The 17088-nt window shown below is 40.6% G+C and overlaps 1 protein-coding gene across 2 annotated transcripts; it reads right to left on the bottom strand.

Annotated features, from left to right (window-relative positions):
- Nucleotides 1-6209: 6209 nt before the first annotated feature.
- Nucleotides 6210-15856, bottom strand: LOC147061055 (E3 ubiquitin-protein ligase RNF38-like). 2 transcript variants are annotated; one of them, XM_085905578.1, is made up of 13 exons: nt 15526-15856; nt 14663-15087; nt 10548-10600; nt 10256-10437; nt 9482-9884; nt 9270-9410; nt 8953-9144; nt 8341-8502; nt 8155-8258; nt 7933-8014; nt 7721-7842; nt 7412-7511; nt 6210-7070 (listed from the first exon to the last, which is right to left on the bottom strand). In XM_085905578.1, the coding sequence occupies exons 2-13, from the start codon at nt 14961-14963 to the stop codon at nt 7008-7010; spliced, it is 1905 nt and encodes a 634-aa protein (XP_085761704.1). In that variant the 5' UTR covers nt 14964-15087; nt 15526-15856; the 3' UTR covers nt 6210-7007. The 2 variants fall into 2 exon arrangements, with proteins under 2 accessions (XP_085761704.1, XP_085761705.1); XM_085905579.1 differs by having other exon boundaries at nt 14663-15033.
- Between the last annotated feature and the right edge of the window lie 1232 nt (nt 15857-17088).

The following is a 17088-nucleotide window of genomic DNA, read 5'->3' as shown; positions in this document are numbered from 1 at the left end:
TATAAAATAGATTAGATATTTGATATTCTCATCGAGGTGAGCATTTAAAAACCAACTTGTCTAGTGAAAAGAAGAATCATGGGAATGATTCATTAAGTTAATCAAATGTTTTTTAATAGAGCTCTGGACCTTAAACTAATTTGTATTTGTTTGTGTTTCTGACCAAGTTAAATAAATATTTTAAAAAAAATGGACATTTTATGGGCCTTATCAGCAGTGAGAAGGTTGGTGTCAAGAAGACTGCCATCAAGTCAGGTACAATTCCTTATAGGTCTCACATGGCTCGGAAACAGAAACACGTGATAATAGAGCCTCCCCATGCCAATGAGGTCAGACACGATGGCCACTTCATATCATAACAAGCATGTGCTCATAAGAAATGAGATGAAATCTGCAGAAGTCACTTACCAAACTATAATAATCACTTGGACTGAGAGTGGACTTTGGCACCTCCTAAAAGAGAAGCTTTACCTCTGCAGAAAATATTTAGATTTATATTTAGAGGTATAGTCAAAAGGGTGAAAAAGGTCGAAATATAAGTGATTGTGAAGATCAGAATTGGTCAAAAATTAAGAAACATTAGCCATTGATAAGACAGAAAGGGTGGTAAAAACAAATAAATAAAGACCTTGAAACCACTGTTGAAGACTGTAAGGTGATTTCAGAGATTTATTTTTCGAAATATATTATTATAATAATATATTCTATTTGCTGATCATTGCCAAAAATGTGCAAAAACTTGTGGAAGTATAGTATAGCAATAATCTGTTATTCATCATTTCTGCTTTCCAGATTTTTTTTTGGGGGGGGGGGGGGGGGTGCAGCCAAAAGATTGTCCAAGTGATTCAATGCGGCGTCCAGCATGAGTCACTGCTCCCTCACTATATTTAGTAGTCGCGTAGTTGGATGGTCAGGACAAGTCGCACGTTCTCCACCACATCATTTTTTACCAGTTCATATGTGTAGGTAACAAGCTAACTACAGCTCATCACTCCATCCTTAATGCAGAGTCGCTGGTAGTGGAGGGGGACATCGTTTGGCCTAATCGTAAATAATCCTGTTTATGTATATTGGCACAACACAAGTCGCTAATACATGCGAAGAGGAAGAAAAGTGTGAGGCATGACGGCCATCACTTTTTATTGCACATGATGATGCAGTCGCAGCTGGTGGGTCAGAGGTCTGATCGCTCATTTTGGAGGGGTGTGAGAATCTCTGCATGAGTGGAAAGGCTCAAGGCGTCCTCTCTCTACACATGTCTTAGCCTCCATTGAAAGGACCCTGTGGTGTAGAGGGCGGATGTCTGGACTCTATGTACACAAATATGAATGCGCATTTCTCAAAGTGTAGACCCAGAAGAAAAGTAAAAAAATATATATCTGGGGTCAGCTGATGCTCGCAATTTTTTTTAAGATGGGGGGGTGCAAGAGACTGTAGTAACTGTAGCTTTTTAAATAATTCTCTATGCTCTGCCTATTGTGAAATCATATCTTTCATTTTTGCTCATAAGTCAAAGTTAAAATCAGCAGTACACTTACAATAATAAAGATATTGTTAAATGAATATCTCTTAGCGTTAAAGTCAGATTTTGGCTGTAAGTATGTGTTAATTGTTTGTTTGCACAGCAAACTGCCCCATTGAGTCATCCATTTGTTTTTTGACGTGTGCAGTCATATTTAACATCGTGACGTCTCATTTGAACTCAACTTCACATCATCAGCACGCAGCCAAGTGATTTCATGGCTGACACATTCATGCACACAATACAAAATGAACTCTGTTATAAGCATCTACTAAGGATCTACTGTCATGTTCCATTCCAGACACTTGCCTGCCATCCCCCACCTATCTCATTTATCTATGCAGCCTAAAAGCAAGTAAGAGGAGGCCAAATGTAATTGGACTCACATTGTTAAGTCTAAATGGCTGCACGGCAGACACAACACAAAAAGGCGTAGCAGTTATACTGGTAATGTTTGTGATAACTAGGTAATTGGCTTACATGGTCTTGTTTCCAACCTAAACTGTTTTAATTTGGGCCACTTTAGGCCTAATTCTATTCTCATGTAATGTTTCATTTCATATGTGATTTCTTTTTATAGCAATATTGATGGTAGACTTTTCTGACTACACTTATTGGCCACATCATTTGTTCCACTTTCAACCTAAGGAGGACAAATACAAAAGCGACATAAAAATCAGAGTTGTCAAAAGTACACACTCTGAATGTCAGGTTACTCGTCAACAGACGGCTCATGACAAACTGCAGTTGTTGGTTTACATTAAACCTGTCCGACAATCATCACGTTATTATTATATTTATGTATGTAGGGGCAAGGACTCCACATCCATGCTGCTTCCAGCTGTACAGTCAGCCAGAAAAGAGGGAAAAAAAATACTACTCTGCCCACCAATGCAGACATGCGTCTCTTGGAATGACTGTAAGACTGGTAGCCTGTCAAGATAAGTCATTGCTCTGATGCAGTGGACAGAATCGGAATGATGTGGCAATAATTGCATATTTTCTTCCCTCGTTTTGCATACTCCATAGACGTACTCCTCATGTTTTCTTTCATTTTTATTTGCACTATGAGTGACCTTTGTATCCATTCATTCCACTCCTATGGCCATGGCCTATTTTGTAAAATGATGTTCCAATGGAGAAATCTGCATAACTAAAAAAAAAACAAAAAAACATCAACATGATTGTAACAAATAAAAAGTACACACAAGTTTTTTTTGGTGAAGGCGTCACAGGATGCCACTGTCTTCCATGGCAGCCCTCCGCCACATAAAGCTTCTCAGATAATCTTCACTTCAGGGAGAAAAGCACACAGAACAGTTCAAACCTAATCCAAAACCAGCAGTAATCTGACAGGCTTGGAAAGCAAACACGTGTAGGGGGGAGGAAATTTGACATTTGCACCATAAATCGTGTTCCCATGTCACAACCGCTGTGTACTGTGGTGAAAAGGCTTCCTCAAACCCCAAAGCCAAATTCACATGCAGTTCATTGTTTAAACTGAGGATGGCGCCACACAAACGTTGACAGGTAGACACCCGTTTTAACAGTCTATCAAAAAAAGGTTGGTTTGGGAGTGAGAACCTTTTTAAATTCTAAGGTCATGTTGACAGGTTTAACAAATATGACCCCAAAAAATATTTTTGACAGCAATGGCTGTTGACATGATGATACATAGCTTGCTTGAATTGTGCTGGAGAAACATTGTGGGATTTCTTTTCATAACAATGACAAAAGCTATTCCGAAAGTGCTTTATAAATAAAGTATTGTAATATAATTGAATTGTAATGGAATAATATGAAAAATATTTTCCCTTTTCTCAAAACATTGATTTTAGATTAATCTTCCATTTACTGTGCACAACAAATGTTTACTGTTTTATTATCACGTAAACGTTTCTAGAGGAATTTCGTGCTGACCCAAAATCTCCCCGCTTTTTTTATCTAGCACATCAGGTTTTCATAATAATAATAATAATGATGATTGTAATGCGAGTAACAACAATAATATGATGAGGAATATGGTCATATATTTAGTAGATTTTATGGACAAAGCCTAAAAGTTAGGCTCAGCAACATGTTGAATTATTTTCTGAACCATTTTAGCAATGAATTACAACGTAGGGTAAAAGATGTAATGTGCAAAGTGTTAAAGGTCAAACTTAACTTAAAATCTATGCTAGAAAAAAAGTAAAGGCATTTAAATCAGTATCAAAAATACATTTCCATGCATCAAAATTAATTTAGATTATACTGTGAGTTCATGGGGAAACGGTGCGTTGAATACTATAACTCCAAAAGCCCTTTTTCCCTGTTAGCTCCCTGGAGTGTGAATGGATGTAGCAGACTATGGAGAAAACTGGAGGCTTGTGTTGTCCACATCATGCATGTCCCAGTATCCTTAGGATTGTATGTCACACAGTGTGCATTTCAGAAACAAGCTTGCTGCACTCCGTCACCAAGATCGCCTTCTCCTCTTTGGAATAAAGTCCTCACCTGACGTTACCTCTTCCACTGAGGGCCTCCTATCCCATCCTACTCCATAGCTCATTACTGTCTGTCCGCCTGCCAGTCTGTCTGTCTGTTTGTTTCAATCATGTATTTGGGTCCTCCCAGTCGGTGTATGACGCCATGGTAGTGATGGATTATGACAGCAGTGACAAGGGAAATCCCCTTCAAATGTGTTTTCGCTCTCTCTCTCTTTCTCTCTCTCTCTCTCTCTCTCTCTCTCACTCTCTCCCACACACATACACAGGTTTCATTTGAAGAACAACTAATGCGTTCACATTCAACCCTCACACTGCTGAGTGCAGGTGTTTTCTTAGTGATGGAAGAAAGGAAGACAGTGCTTGCATGTGTGAGCGTGACCCTAAAGCGTGACCCTAAAGCGTGACCCTGAAGCTTGAGCTTTGTTGTTATATATACATAAGAGCACAATGGAGATTCCATGTAGCCTGTCACCTTGGGACAACAGTCTCTCTCTCACACACACGCCACACAGCCTTGTATGTTTCTGTAAAGTGTGCCGAACCAAAGTAACCCTGCCTGTAAGCTGAATTCTCACAGAATTTGCGTGTTCACAAAAACAAATATATGCAGTGAAGATCTCTGGCAAGTGATTCACATATCAATCTGGATCTTGCCAGGTTAGGACAGAAACAGAAATTCATTGTGAATGTCATAGTCTTCTGTTAAAGCTGGCTCTTTAAAAGCATGTTGAACTAAGGCTAAGATTTCAAAGTAGGAGTTAGGGTTTTAAATTGGGGTTTTCAAATAAAGTAAAGTTTCAAAGTAGTGTTTTAAACTAGTGTTAGGATTTGAAATTAGGGTTTTAAAATAGTGTTAGGATTTCAAATTAGGGTTTTAAAATAGGATTAGGCTGGGAATTTGGAGCCACCCAATGTGAAGAGTCGCCTCTGCTTCCACCTCTGGTTTAAATAAATATAGATTAATACATTTGAATAATTTAATAAATATATGTTTCGTCATTCTCAGCGACATGAGTGTCACCACTGTAAAGTGACATCGTGTACTCTTACTCTGATCTGAGGTTGGAAAATTCATTTCCCAGAATGCATATTACTGTTAAAGCTTTCAAATGTTCCATATTAGCCTGCTCTATAAACCACTACATTATAAACCAGTCCTGTGATGTGAAGCCCTCAAGGTTCCATGTTTGCGTGAATCATAGCTCTTTTGTTGGCGCATTGGGATTTGGACAGTTACCCTTGAAGAGAAATATAAGTTAAGTTTTCTCTTTGACCTGCAGGATCCATATTAATATAGGCCTCTTCTGCACCACTGAATTGTGCAAGATGCTGCACGTGTTCCGTGTTGTGTCAACTCAATACATAAGTACAGGGTGAGCGCTGCCAGCCAAATAGCTGGATACGGACTTGTACATAACACACACAGGAACTTACTGTGCAGTAGGGTTGATGTCCTGTAATTATAGGTATATACATATATATGTAAGTATGTATGTATGTATGCATATACATATATACACATACACACACATACATATACACACACAAGAAATTGACAATAAAGCAGACTTTGACACACATATGTGTATATACATACATATATGTGTATATACATACACATATATATACATACATATACATATATGTGTATATACATACACATACACATATATACATACATATACATATATACACACATACATATATATATACACACATACATATATATATACACACATACACATATATATATATACACACATACATATATATATACACACATACATATATATATATATATACACATATATATATATATATATATATATATATATATATATATATATATATAAATAAGAACGCTCGAAATGCGGCAGATCTGGTCTGATGGTCGTACAGAAAAACATCAACACCATCTTGTGGCAGCTTCACGGGAGCGCACCACTAAGATATAAACTTATCACCTTTCTTTGGGAAGGGCGCCAAAGAAGAAAACAAATATAAAATTAAATTTAATTGAATGGACACAGGATGGAAAAAGTAAGATTGCTCAAGTAAGTAAATTGTCAGTGTCAGAAATTTGGGAAACGGGGGACAACGGCAGCCTCGGGCCCTAGATTACCTTCATACAAAAGGTCTGATCCTGAACTGTCCTAAATAAAACAGAAAGTGATTACCAAACCAAAACAAAGGCCAAGTTTAAAAACTTCTTATCAAGCCTTTTATTTGGTATACAGATATTCATACATTTATACAGTATACATATTTATATAGTGAGATATATCTATATAACATGTGCCACTGCAAAGTCACAAACATTCAAACAAAGAAAAAAAGGGGGAAAAAATGCATAATATGTGCTTACTTTTAGTGCTGTGAAGCTCTTGTAATAAGTGGAGACAGGAATGAGGTAAAATGCCAGGCAGGACAGTCACTCATTATGGTCAATATAACCACTAATTCATGAGGACCATCAAAAAAAAACCACAATGATTAAATAGTGGCACCGTGGACCCTTGAAGTCAAACTAAAATAAAAAGGAATTTCTTAATACACATTGTTATATTATACGTAAAGACCCACAGTGCAGGAACATACAAACGGAATATTAGCAGTCACTCATGAGAAGTCGTCATGTCTTTTCTCTGACGCATACATTCGGCACACATGCACACCGGCACGTTCATGCTCAAATGTCCACAAAAATCTCACACACAATCCTCTTTTAGAGGCTTGCATAAGAAAGTCGACCATAATACACGCGTGGACTCTTATGGTGCACACATCAGCACAGAGTAATTAAGTAGGAAGGTTGTGCCGTTCAAAAAGAAAGAAGAACAAACATTGGGCACACACACACAACTTAAATAGAAATAATGAAAGGAAATTGTGTCTGTCTGTGCATATACAATCATGTACATGTATGTAACAGATGTGGAAGAGGCAGAGCAGGCAGTGCTGAAAATGTCTCATTTGTATTGTAGCGCATCATGTGATCACTCAGAATCTCTCTGAACCTCGGAGGCGTCAGCCCTGCAAATGGGACACGTCCGGTTGGCCTATGGAACGAGATGACCTGTTTAGTTCACCATATTCAAAATTACTAAAGGACTGCAAATTGATCTCCAGTGGTTATAGTTATTCCCACAGAAAATATATGCTTGAGAGTATTGTTGTAGGCTCTGTTTGTATATATCGCTGCTCCTTGTGCCAAAGTATCAGATGTTGGAAAAATTGATAAATACCGGAACATCTATGCCAATTCCCTTCCCTTCACGTAGTCCATGGAGTTTTGTTTCTTTTAGCGGACTTTGCTTCGATGAAAATACATGACTCGCTTGAATATTTTGACGTTTCATTCCCTTTTCTTGTGTGTCAGTTGTCCAGAAAAGAAACTTACCCTCAGCCATTTATCGACACACTTGCCGTGGAATTCGTGGCTGCAGGGCAGAACTCGAAGCAGTTGGCGGGACTCAAAATCACTCATACACACCACACACCTGTGTGATGACAACAAAAGAACAACAAATTTGGTGTGCTAAAATTGAGCTTGAAAGAGCTCCTAAAGGAGTATATCTATGGAAATGCTTTAAATCAACGCTCCCAAACCATAGAACAAAGTATTTTTGTGATGATCATATAACTTGATGATCATAGTTACATTTAATGATTTATTAAAGAGGTGTGATGCATTGGCGGCTGCATTTACAGTGTTTGTTCAGATTGATGGTTATTTGGGTTGAAGCGATAGGAAGGAAGCTGCTCAATGTCTCCCTTGGTAAGTCCTCTGAGTTTGGCCTCTCCAAGACGCTCAGCAAGATTGAGGAGGGCCTGCAACAGAAAATTAGTCTTCGGGGTTCAATACAAAGTTTTTCTTTGTTTTGTTTTGTTGTTTTTTTTCAAACTGCCTTATCGACAAACCTCATAATTTTCCACTTCTCCATCATCCACATCCAACTCAAGACTGATTGCAGGGCCAGTTGGCTGGACAGGCAGCATTGATCTACAGAGAGAACATTTTGAACTGTTCACTACATTTATTATCATCATTTTTAAAATGGCCCTCACAACACAATAAAAATGTGTGTGCGCTTTCTCAGGAAGGGAAGCTGTTCTTTTAATTGAAAAAGAAGATCAACTCACAGGAAGTAAGGCAGGAGGCTGGGGTGATAAGGCGAAGGCGGCAGCGGCTGTTGCGAGCGGTACCTTCGGCCCGCGAGGCGACGGGGGATTAAGTTTGGGTAGGACTGGGAGACAATTGGCATATGCCCGTCGGCTTAATGTTGTTCCACCATTCAGCAGCAAACTTGAACTGATCTTAGGACTCACCACTCCAAAAAACTCCTGAGGCATGGGCTCATGGGAGAGGAAATGGAGCTGTGTGGAGTGTGGGGTGAGGGCTGGGTGGGTGGCAGGAGGGTAGTGAAGTCCTGCACCCAAAGACAGATGCTCTCCCAACAGCTCCACGTCATTTTCTATCCTCTGTAAAGGCTAGAGGAGGTAAATGGGGTAAAAAAAAAAAAAAAAAAAAAAAAAAAAAAAAAGTGTTAATATTACAGCACTGACACACTGTATGGCTCATTATCACATACAAGCTGAGACTGATGAGGCTTGCTCGTGTTATTTTCCTTTACTGGTACGGAGGCTATCATCATTGGGACCAAAGAAGATTGGAGTATGTGAAATCCGACATATTCTCTTCAAAATGCTATCTTCTAAGTTGTATTTCAAATGCATGTGGTTTAAGTAAAAAAAAAAAAAAGCAATGTCACAAACTGCCACCAGAATGTTCTCATGAGTTCCATCACACAGGCACATATAAGCACAAAAAAATTGAAATGCTAACCAACTTTTCTTCCTGAGTTTCTTCATGGGTTGAAAAGGTCAAACATGGAGAGATTATCGAACTTTTATAGCTCCAAACTGTTCTTTCCTACTTACTGAACGGGCCTGCTGTGTCGTGTAGGGTCCAAACTGTCCAGGCTGCGGCAGGTGAGGTGGATGGTGGGAAAGGTGTGTGGGAGGATGAGGGAGGTGAGGAGGTGGGGGGAGGAGAAAGGCTTGGTCACCGGATAGCAGGGAAGGGAACGGGTAGGGCATGGGTAGGTGCTGCACAGAGCAAGTCTGCAGAACCTAACAAGAATTGAGATATCAGAATATAAATGGCAGTATGTTGGTAAAACTAGCCAAGCAAAGGCCTACATGTAGACTGTACTGTGAAAGCGTAGGTTCTGTGGCTGCAATATAGAAAAACTCACAGGAGGAGCGACACTGCAGACGGGATAGTGCTGTCCACTGAAGACGACCGAGCAAGCTGGGATTTGCTGCGGGGCTGAACGAGGCGGTAGACCAGGCGGAGGCCCCGGGGGGGACACGGGATATGTTACCGGAGCTGAACCCTGAAGATGGAGGTAAAGGATTGCAACCATTGTTCAGTCTGACAGCCATTAAAGCAGTCATTTAGACTCACCTGTTCCTGAAGGTCCAACACCCCACTACTCTGTTGCTGCGATGGGTGTGGGTGCTGTGGGTGTGCCGCAGGGTGCAGCAGTCGAGGAGACAGGTTTGAGGACGGATGAAGGGGTCTCGGGGAGGGGTTTGGGGGGTGGTAAACTTGGCGCTCTTCCATGCCGGACCCTCTATGGGGCTGCTGGCCATAGGGCAGATAGCCCTGAGGGGGGGCTGAGTGACGGTAGTTCTCGTCTTGGTGGTTGGAGGACAGCCCGTGGTGGGAGTGCAAGTGGTGATGGTGGTGGTGAGGGTGATTGTTGGGGTGGTGATGGCTGTTGTTGTTGTAATGGTGGTGGTGATTGTGTGTGTGGTGATGACGTGTCAGGCGGTCTCTGCGGCCACGAGGGCGTCGCATTGGCGGGCTGAGAAGAAAGAAGAGTTTGTGGGATAAGCTTCTTTGTTGCCTTTAATAAACATTATGCACTAAAATCAACCAATAGATGTTGATTTTACTAGTGTATTGATTCTTTAATATAGGATGTGCAAACTTTGATTGTATTTTTGAATCGAAAGCTGCACCAGAGCAAACTCGTGTCATTGCCGTTCTGAAATTGTTTGGCTACTATTGTGCCTATTGGATGCACCATGGTGCCTCAAAGGCATACTCAATGGGTTGGTCAACGGCACATGGTGAGAAGTTCTTTGCAGTCAGACATTACAATTCATTATTGCTTGGTTTCCTCTATGACATAAATTAAAAACATAAAATGCCAGCGTGTGAGCGAACACTTACCTTCTTCGATTGCGGACAGGTGTGTGACATCTCTCTGGTGCATAGTGGGCATGCGGCCTGCGACTGGGGGTGAGCTCCCAGGGACGAATGGGAGAGGAAGGGGTAGAGGAAGGGGCGGAGCTCAGATCTAAAATGGACTGCTGAGAAAGACGCTGTCTTTTTGGGCTAGGGCTATCTTCCATCTGGAAACAGCGGACCAAAAAGGTGTAGTGGTTATCCAGGAAAATGCCAAAATTATTAAATCAAAATGAAAAACAATTTGTTAAAAAAAAAATCATATGTTGTGGCTTACTTTGTCTCGATCCTCATTGAACACATTATCTGGATGAAAGTGTAGCACTCCTCCTGCAGGCAAAAGAGAAGCAAAGAATGGGGCAACATAATCAGATAAGCTGATGCTGAGAAAAACATCATCACAAGACGTTTGTTGAACCAGCACGACAAACTAGCCGCCTCAATCTCATTTTCCTGTGCAGGATCACAAAGGATATGAAACAGTGATCGGTCTGTTACCCCACATATAAACGGGCGTCAGGCATCGGCGTAAATCAATCAGTGTTGTGCTTCTTTGGTCTGACGGGCTTTTTCAATAGTGGCTTGAAACAAAGCCGAGGAAGCTCTCTGTGGAAAAAGCTACTCTGGATCTTTCATTGCCTCTGATGTAGTACCAAAAACATCTGCCGCTGTATGGCGCTTCTCTCCCAATCTTTGGATAGCGACATGCTGCTATGGTTGTTATCTTTATTAATTGTCAAACCAATGCACAACAAAGCGACGCTAACTCTTAACCCACTCTGAAACAGCTCTGGTTTACTTTATAGATGGAGGTAATTCTACAAAAAAAAAGTTTGAAATATATCTTTGAATATGAATGCTGCAGGGAAGTACAAAGAGAACTAATTTGGATGGACACCAAATGACAAAAAGAAAGTTCATGGATAGCTGGCCTCCTGAATGAATCGTGCAATTAAGATTCATGAATTATTCACTGACAAATTATCCCGACGAGCCCATAGGTCGTAGGTTCAGCAGTTTGCTTGATTTATTTTGGGCACGTCTATAAGGAGAACCACACGTTTGGCGGTGGGAAAGGAGAGCTCTAGAGCCGGCCTGCCACACAAGTGCAAAAACTCAATGTAAGTGTTCTAAAAAGATCGAACTTTATAAAGTAACTGTGAATCCACTGGACAAACCTGTAGTGCAGCAAATGCTGGCGAAGTGCCATTGTAGCCACAACACTACTCTGCTCCTCCATCAACGATTGGTTCGTTGTAATTCCCAAACTGACCACATAGGCAAGCATATTTTCCACTTTGTCCATTCCTGTTTTCAGCAGGACTTGAATATATTTGTTTTTGATAAATGTGTTTTTGTTGTTGTTTGAGAGTTCAAAAGCATGATTTTGCTGTTCAAAACAATCCCATTACAATCAAGTCCAAATTTTGCCAAATCCTGTGAACTAAACTTGCTGCAAAGAAACCTCTTGGGTTGGGCTAAATAACCAACAAACAGCAAAGAAATGTGATAAATATGTTGTGAACAAAAACAATATATAGCTAGCCGCTTATCTGAGAGGGCACATGTGCAATCTGGAAGCAGCACATACACACATTTTTATGCAGCATGAAAAGACGTCCTTCAGACGACAAGACTTTGGCTTAAGCAGGGCTGAAAAAAAATATTTCATCACCAAAAGGGGAGGGGGGGAGGAGAGAAATCTCCCCTTCCTCTCCATTCCATGTCTCCCTCAGAAACAACAGATCTGAAAGCACACCCAACCTCTTTGTTGTCCTTTGCAGAGCCACTCTGGGGCCATGTGATGTCTGCGATAGTGATGGCTCAAAGACACCCCGCTAGCGACTCTGAAGAACAGATGCAAAGACGGCTGACCGAGCTGCTGACACTGGAGGCAACATGCCGTCGTCAGAGCTTTCTCCATCGACGTCTAGACCTAGCTGGGTCATTTTGGGCAGAACTAGATCTTTAAAGCCTTGGAGAGAAAACAAGCTTATTTCCTTAGAATAATGGTGCTGTTGACGCAGAACACAATTTATTCCAATTGTATTATTTTATTACTAAATCTTTCCTTAAACTAGTGCACAGTATAGACCTTCTGCTGAAAGTACTGCTGTGTTGTGTTTGGCAAAGCGGTATGGCGATGTATAAATTGAATGTACAGATTTACGAGATTGTTAACGACAACCTAGACAGATTAAGACTGATAACAGATGCTTGCAGGAACTCTGTAGATTTAACAACATTTTGCGACTTAATAATTGGCGAAAACACAGTAATATTCATAAGGCATGTCTGCAGTGGATAAGCGTTAAAAAAAAAGTCATCCATGACCAAAGGGCCCTTTGTTTGATTGCCGTAGCCAGTATCAGTATATTTTTTACCGGTTTCGAGCTGCAATGAGACAACAAAGCGGTCCTAATTTGAAGTCTTAACTGACAACGGTTGCTTCTTAAACATTGTTTTGCAATGCATGTTAGTGAAATGCAAACAAGCAGACAAAACAGGACTCTGTGAAGCCTGCAGCAGCAAATCTGTAATAGGGACAGTGGGAATGGCGCACGCCAACACTATTTTGTGACATGTCACGCCTCTGACTGTGGAACATTGGCTCACCATCTAAGATTCCACGCTGAGGGGGAGCATGAGGATGGTTTTGTTTGGATCAGTGTAGCTGCCACAAAACAGTTTAATGGGGGTGGTTAGTTTTCGGATGGCATTGTGTTAATGAATTCAAGGGACCTACAGATTATTATGGATGAACCGCTCACACACAACATCAATTCTTGATTGATGATTTTGGATCACTTTCAATCTGATGTCACGTAAATCTAAAATTAATCTTTCATTCGTAAAAGAAAAAAAATCAGTGTTGGTTCTACAGCAGCGAAAGAGCAAACCATTCTCTGACTAAAAAAGAAAACTGTAAATACTCTATGAAGACATTACAATCGCTTAGACTTCATGTTAATTTTTGCAAAATTATGTTCATGCCTAATGCGGCAGGAAAACAATTGAGGTTTGTAGATAGTTGTCAGGCTAAAGACTACATGCACCATAAAGGTCACAGTTTAGCACTCGTTTTTACACAGATACACTCACTGGCCACATACATGAGAAACACAGGAACAAGTCATTTGTGACCCACTTCATAAATCAAAACACACCTCAAATTATATTTCCAGCCCAACCCTCCTACCCCTAAAGAATTGTCATGTTTTTGGGTTGTTGTTTTTTTAGGTATTTTATTCATTAGCACTTCATAAATTGTTATTTCTAAAGACAAAGTCTATAGTTAAATATGATAAGAAGAATGAAACCGTTTGGGCAAATTTTATTTTTTACCTGCAATTGACTTTACTTTGCTTATGGGCAAGAGCCCTTGACAGACATACTGCCACACTTGGAGCCAGTCACTCTTTAGTAGTACATGGCTATTTGTTAATTTATCAATGCCAGCCATGTATAGTAACAGGAAAAGCAAAGAAATGCTCTTCCACTGACTAGGTGACTGATGATGCATAATTAACCTGTATATCCACTTTTTGTGAAAGGTTTTGCAAAGTTGGGCGCAATAATTTTGAAATGTGTGCCCTGGCTCAATAAAACTTGAGAAACACTGGCTTAAAGGGTTATATCACTGTGACACGACGCTATTGATTAGCCCGTCTATGGTGTTTTCGTTTAGGTGTTGGCATTAAGCAAGCTACCTTTATAGCAAAGTTATATACTTCTTTGAAAATACACATGTAATTCTCTTTATGGCAAAGCTACGTGATTTTAAATAAACATCGAGGAACTCTATTTGGACAGTAAACAGCTTCAAGGTTTGCTTATTTCCAACTGCAGGTTTTTATATAGTTGAGCTCACTCCCTCCATACTAAATAGCTCAAATTTTGAATACAAGAGGAAGAACATCATGGTTATTTGCAAGATGTTTTTTTTTTTATTGACATTGTCAGTGAGAAATGTTCTATTTTTTCAAATTGGGATAGATTAAAATTCTTATAGCACTATTGAGACTTGCACAAAATGTTTGACTAATCAGTTGAGGGGAGCAAATGTCTCATGTTAGATGTGGTGCAATCCTACAACATGCAAATTAGTGCTGACATAATGAAGAAACAGGTCAAATAAATACCTCATCCAATCAAAACAAGCAATATTATTGTTGTAAGAGCATAGGTTGTAATATAGAACCACCGCACTGGATCTCACTGAGCTGTTGAGGTTAGTGCAAACAGTGGACAAATGTCCATTATAACACAAAGGGTTTTTGTTCGAACCACAGCTCCTCGATGAAGCCCAGAGGATGGATGCTTGGTAATCGCCGTCCTCACCCCGATCAAAGACGAATGTAATGGTGTTTCAAACAGGCCTACGCCACTTACCGTTTCCAGGGTGCCGGTGAGCTCCGTGACGTTGCGCCCCTGCGGGCAGGTAAGTGCCCGGCTGCTGCTGCTGTTGCTGCTGGTGATGGTGGTTCTCCGGATAGCCGCTGCGGCCGCCGTGATGCGGTGCCCAACCGGCGTTGCTCTGCTGCGGGAAGCTCATTCCTCCTCCCCCTCCTCCGGCGCTCATCATGCTCCCGTTACCGAGCGCGTTACCGCCGCCGTTACCCCCAGCGGGGTTGCTCACGGCAAAATGATAGAAGCCAGACCGAGACCGTGAGCGTGTCCGCGGGGGGTCCATGGTTGGCTGGAGCGGACGAGGAGGGCGGCGACGGTGGTGGTGGTGGTGGTTGAAAAGTAGGCGAGAGACTCTAAAGAGGAATGGAACCTCCCTCGTCAGACAGCTTCGCAGTCTTTCTCGAAAGCTAGTTAGATCGGAAGATGTTCTTAATCCGAAAGTGCTACTTAATGCAGTTGAATGGGGATTTCTAACCGGAAATCTTGCACGTCAACATTCAAAACTAATAAATACAAACACAAAATGGACCAAACAAAAATACACTTTCTATTGTCTTTTTTTTTGTTGTCCCAAAAGATTAGCACGGATGCCGACTGTGACTACTAAAAAATTACACACAAGGTCAACTCATTTGGTTTGTTGCCAACTGACTCGTGTCCGATATAAACTGGATTTCTGGTACATAGATCAGTGATCTTTACAGGACGAGTTAAAGCCCTCACTGAATCAACATGGCTAAGCTATATGGGGGTTAGCAACAAACATTAGAACCAACGAGAGCGAACTGTCACACTATTGTCACATTAACTTTTAGGTTTTGAATTAGACGATCCGAGAAACCTACCCGATCGCGGTGCAGTTCCACCCCTTTGCGATGGCAAACTATACTGGCACGTTCATTAGCATAATGTCGGTTCCCCCTAAGCTAGCACAAGCTAACAGGAAGCGGGCTGCGATAGGGAAAACAAGTCCAACCGTGGCGACGTTAAGTGGACACAAAACGCCGTATTATGTCGACGTAAGGCCGTCAAACGGTGCTTCTGGGTGGACTTCTTCAGACCGCGTTCGTCCAAAAGCACCGAAATGGGGAAATATGAACGTTTTTTACGCGTTAATTAATTCCCCTTCTTAGGTTCGCTATCAAATGTTTTCTCCGGTCAGCAGGGAGTGTAGTGGAGATCAATCAATGGGAGTTTTATACTATGCTCAGTTACTCTCAATCGATCCCTGAAACAATATATAACATATAGTTGTCTCGTTTTGAGATTAATCAACTGCAAATGAAAGTAAGTTTATTAAAATGTGTACGGAAATACAATTAATGCGACAAAGTGGTACAATGGTTGAATTCAAATATAACCTTGTTTGCAGTTTCGATTACTAATGCCTGGCCCCCTTGCAGGCACTTGCCCAGCTCATTAATAATTCAGCAGCTTCAAACCAGAAATACTACGGTAGTAACTGTACTAGTAAAACGCGATGGGTTTTGTGTTGCCATTTCGAGCATGAAAAATAAAAATAAAATAGTGTGGCACCCAAACCCCATTCCCATAGACTACTGACGATTCCAGTGACAGCCTTTTTTTTATTAGGATTCCCCCCCCCCCCCCCCCCCCAAAAAAAAACACGTATACTTCACTGGTATCACATTTAAATAACAATGTAATATGTCAATGTAACAAAGACATCTGCAAAATATATTGATACAATAAGACAACCAAAATATTAGCCGACTGCAAAGGCCTATAATGTTGGTGACCTTACTCATAATTGTAGATATACAAATTGGAGTTGTTGTTAAACATAGTATTTAGTGTTGCTGTGAAAAAGGTTGGAGGTTTTGATTAAAAAATAATAATAATAACGCTCATTTTCATCTTGGCTTTTCCTCATCACCACTCCACTTCATTTTCCTCACAGTTGCGCCAACATGTTTGCTTTTTTCTGATTCAAGTCTGCACATGAGCAGTAAGAACATGGAAACCCCCAGAGCATGAGAAAAGAGGAGCAGCCACAACAATTATATTGGATTAACAATTATGATGTGTTTTATGAGGCTAAAACAAAAATAATTGCTTCAAATTCAAGAGAATATAACATTTATCAATTTCATGATATGTTTGGGAGCCCATGAAAATTATGGGGCCTTAGTCAATTGGCTGTGTTAGGTGAGTATGCCCATTTATACCAATGATTTAAAATGCAGTTGATACTGGATTGGATTTTAATATCCATTCATTTGTAAGTCTGGGTGTGAAATCTCACAGGTACATATCTGCCCTGAAAAACAAACACTAGTTCAATAGTTAACCCGCCTTATATTTGAAGACTTTGCATGGAATCTGATAGTTGCGTACGTGGTAAGAGTTTTGACAGTATATTGGGGGTGTTAAACTGTATTGACGAA

This window comes from Syngnathus leptorhynchus, chromosome 2 (assembly GCF_054491065.1).
Source record: "Syngnathus leptorhynchus isolate UIUO chromosome 2, UIUO_Slep, whole genome shotgun sequence".
Lineage (NCBI taxonomy): Eukaryota > Metazoa > Chordata > Actinopteri > Syngnathiformes > Syngnathidae > Syngnathus > Syngnathus leptorhynchus.
Note: the sequence above shows the minus strand (reverse complement) of the source record. Positions and strands in the feature narration are given on the sequence as shown.

What these genes read in the sequence shown, in the direction of transcription:
- LOC147061055 (XM_085905578.1), bottom strand. Translation starts at nt 14,963, where the DNA reads ATGGACCCCCCGCGGACACGCTCACGGTCTCGGTCTGGCTTCTATCAT. An exon ending in TCAATGAGGATCGAGACAAA is followed by an intron (nt 10,438 to 10,547) that starts GTAAGCCACAAC and finishes CGCTGTTTCCAG; the next exon opens with ATGGAAGATAGCCCTAGCCC. An exon ending in CGACACAGCAGGCCCGTTCA is followed by an intron (nt 8,503 to 8,952) that starts GTAAGTAGGAAA and finishes TACCTCCTCTAG; the next exon opens with CCTTTACAGAGGATAGAAAA.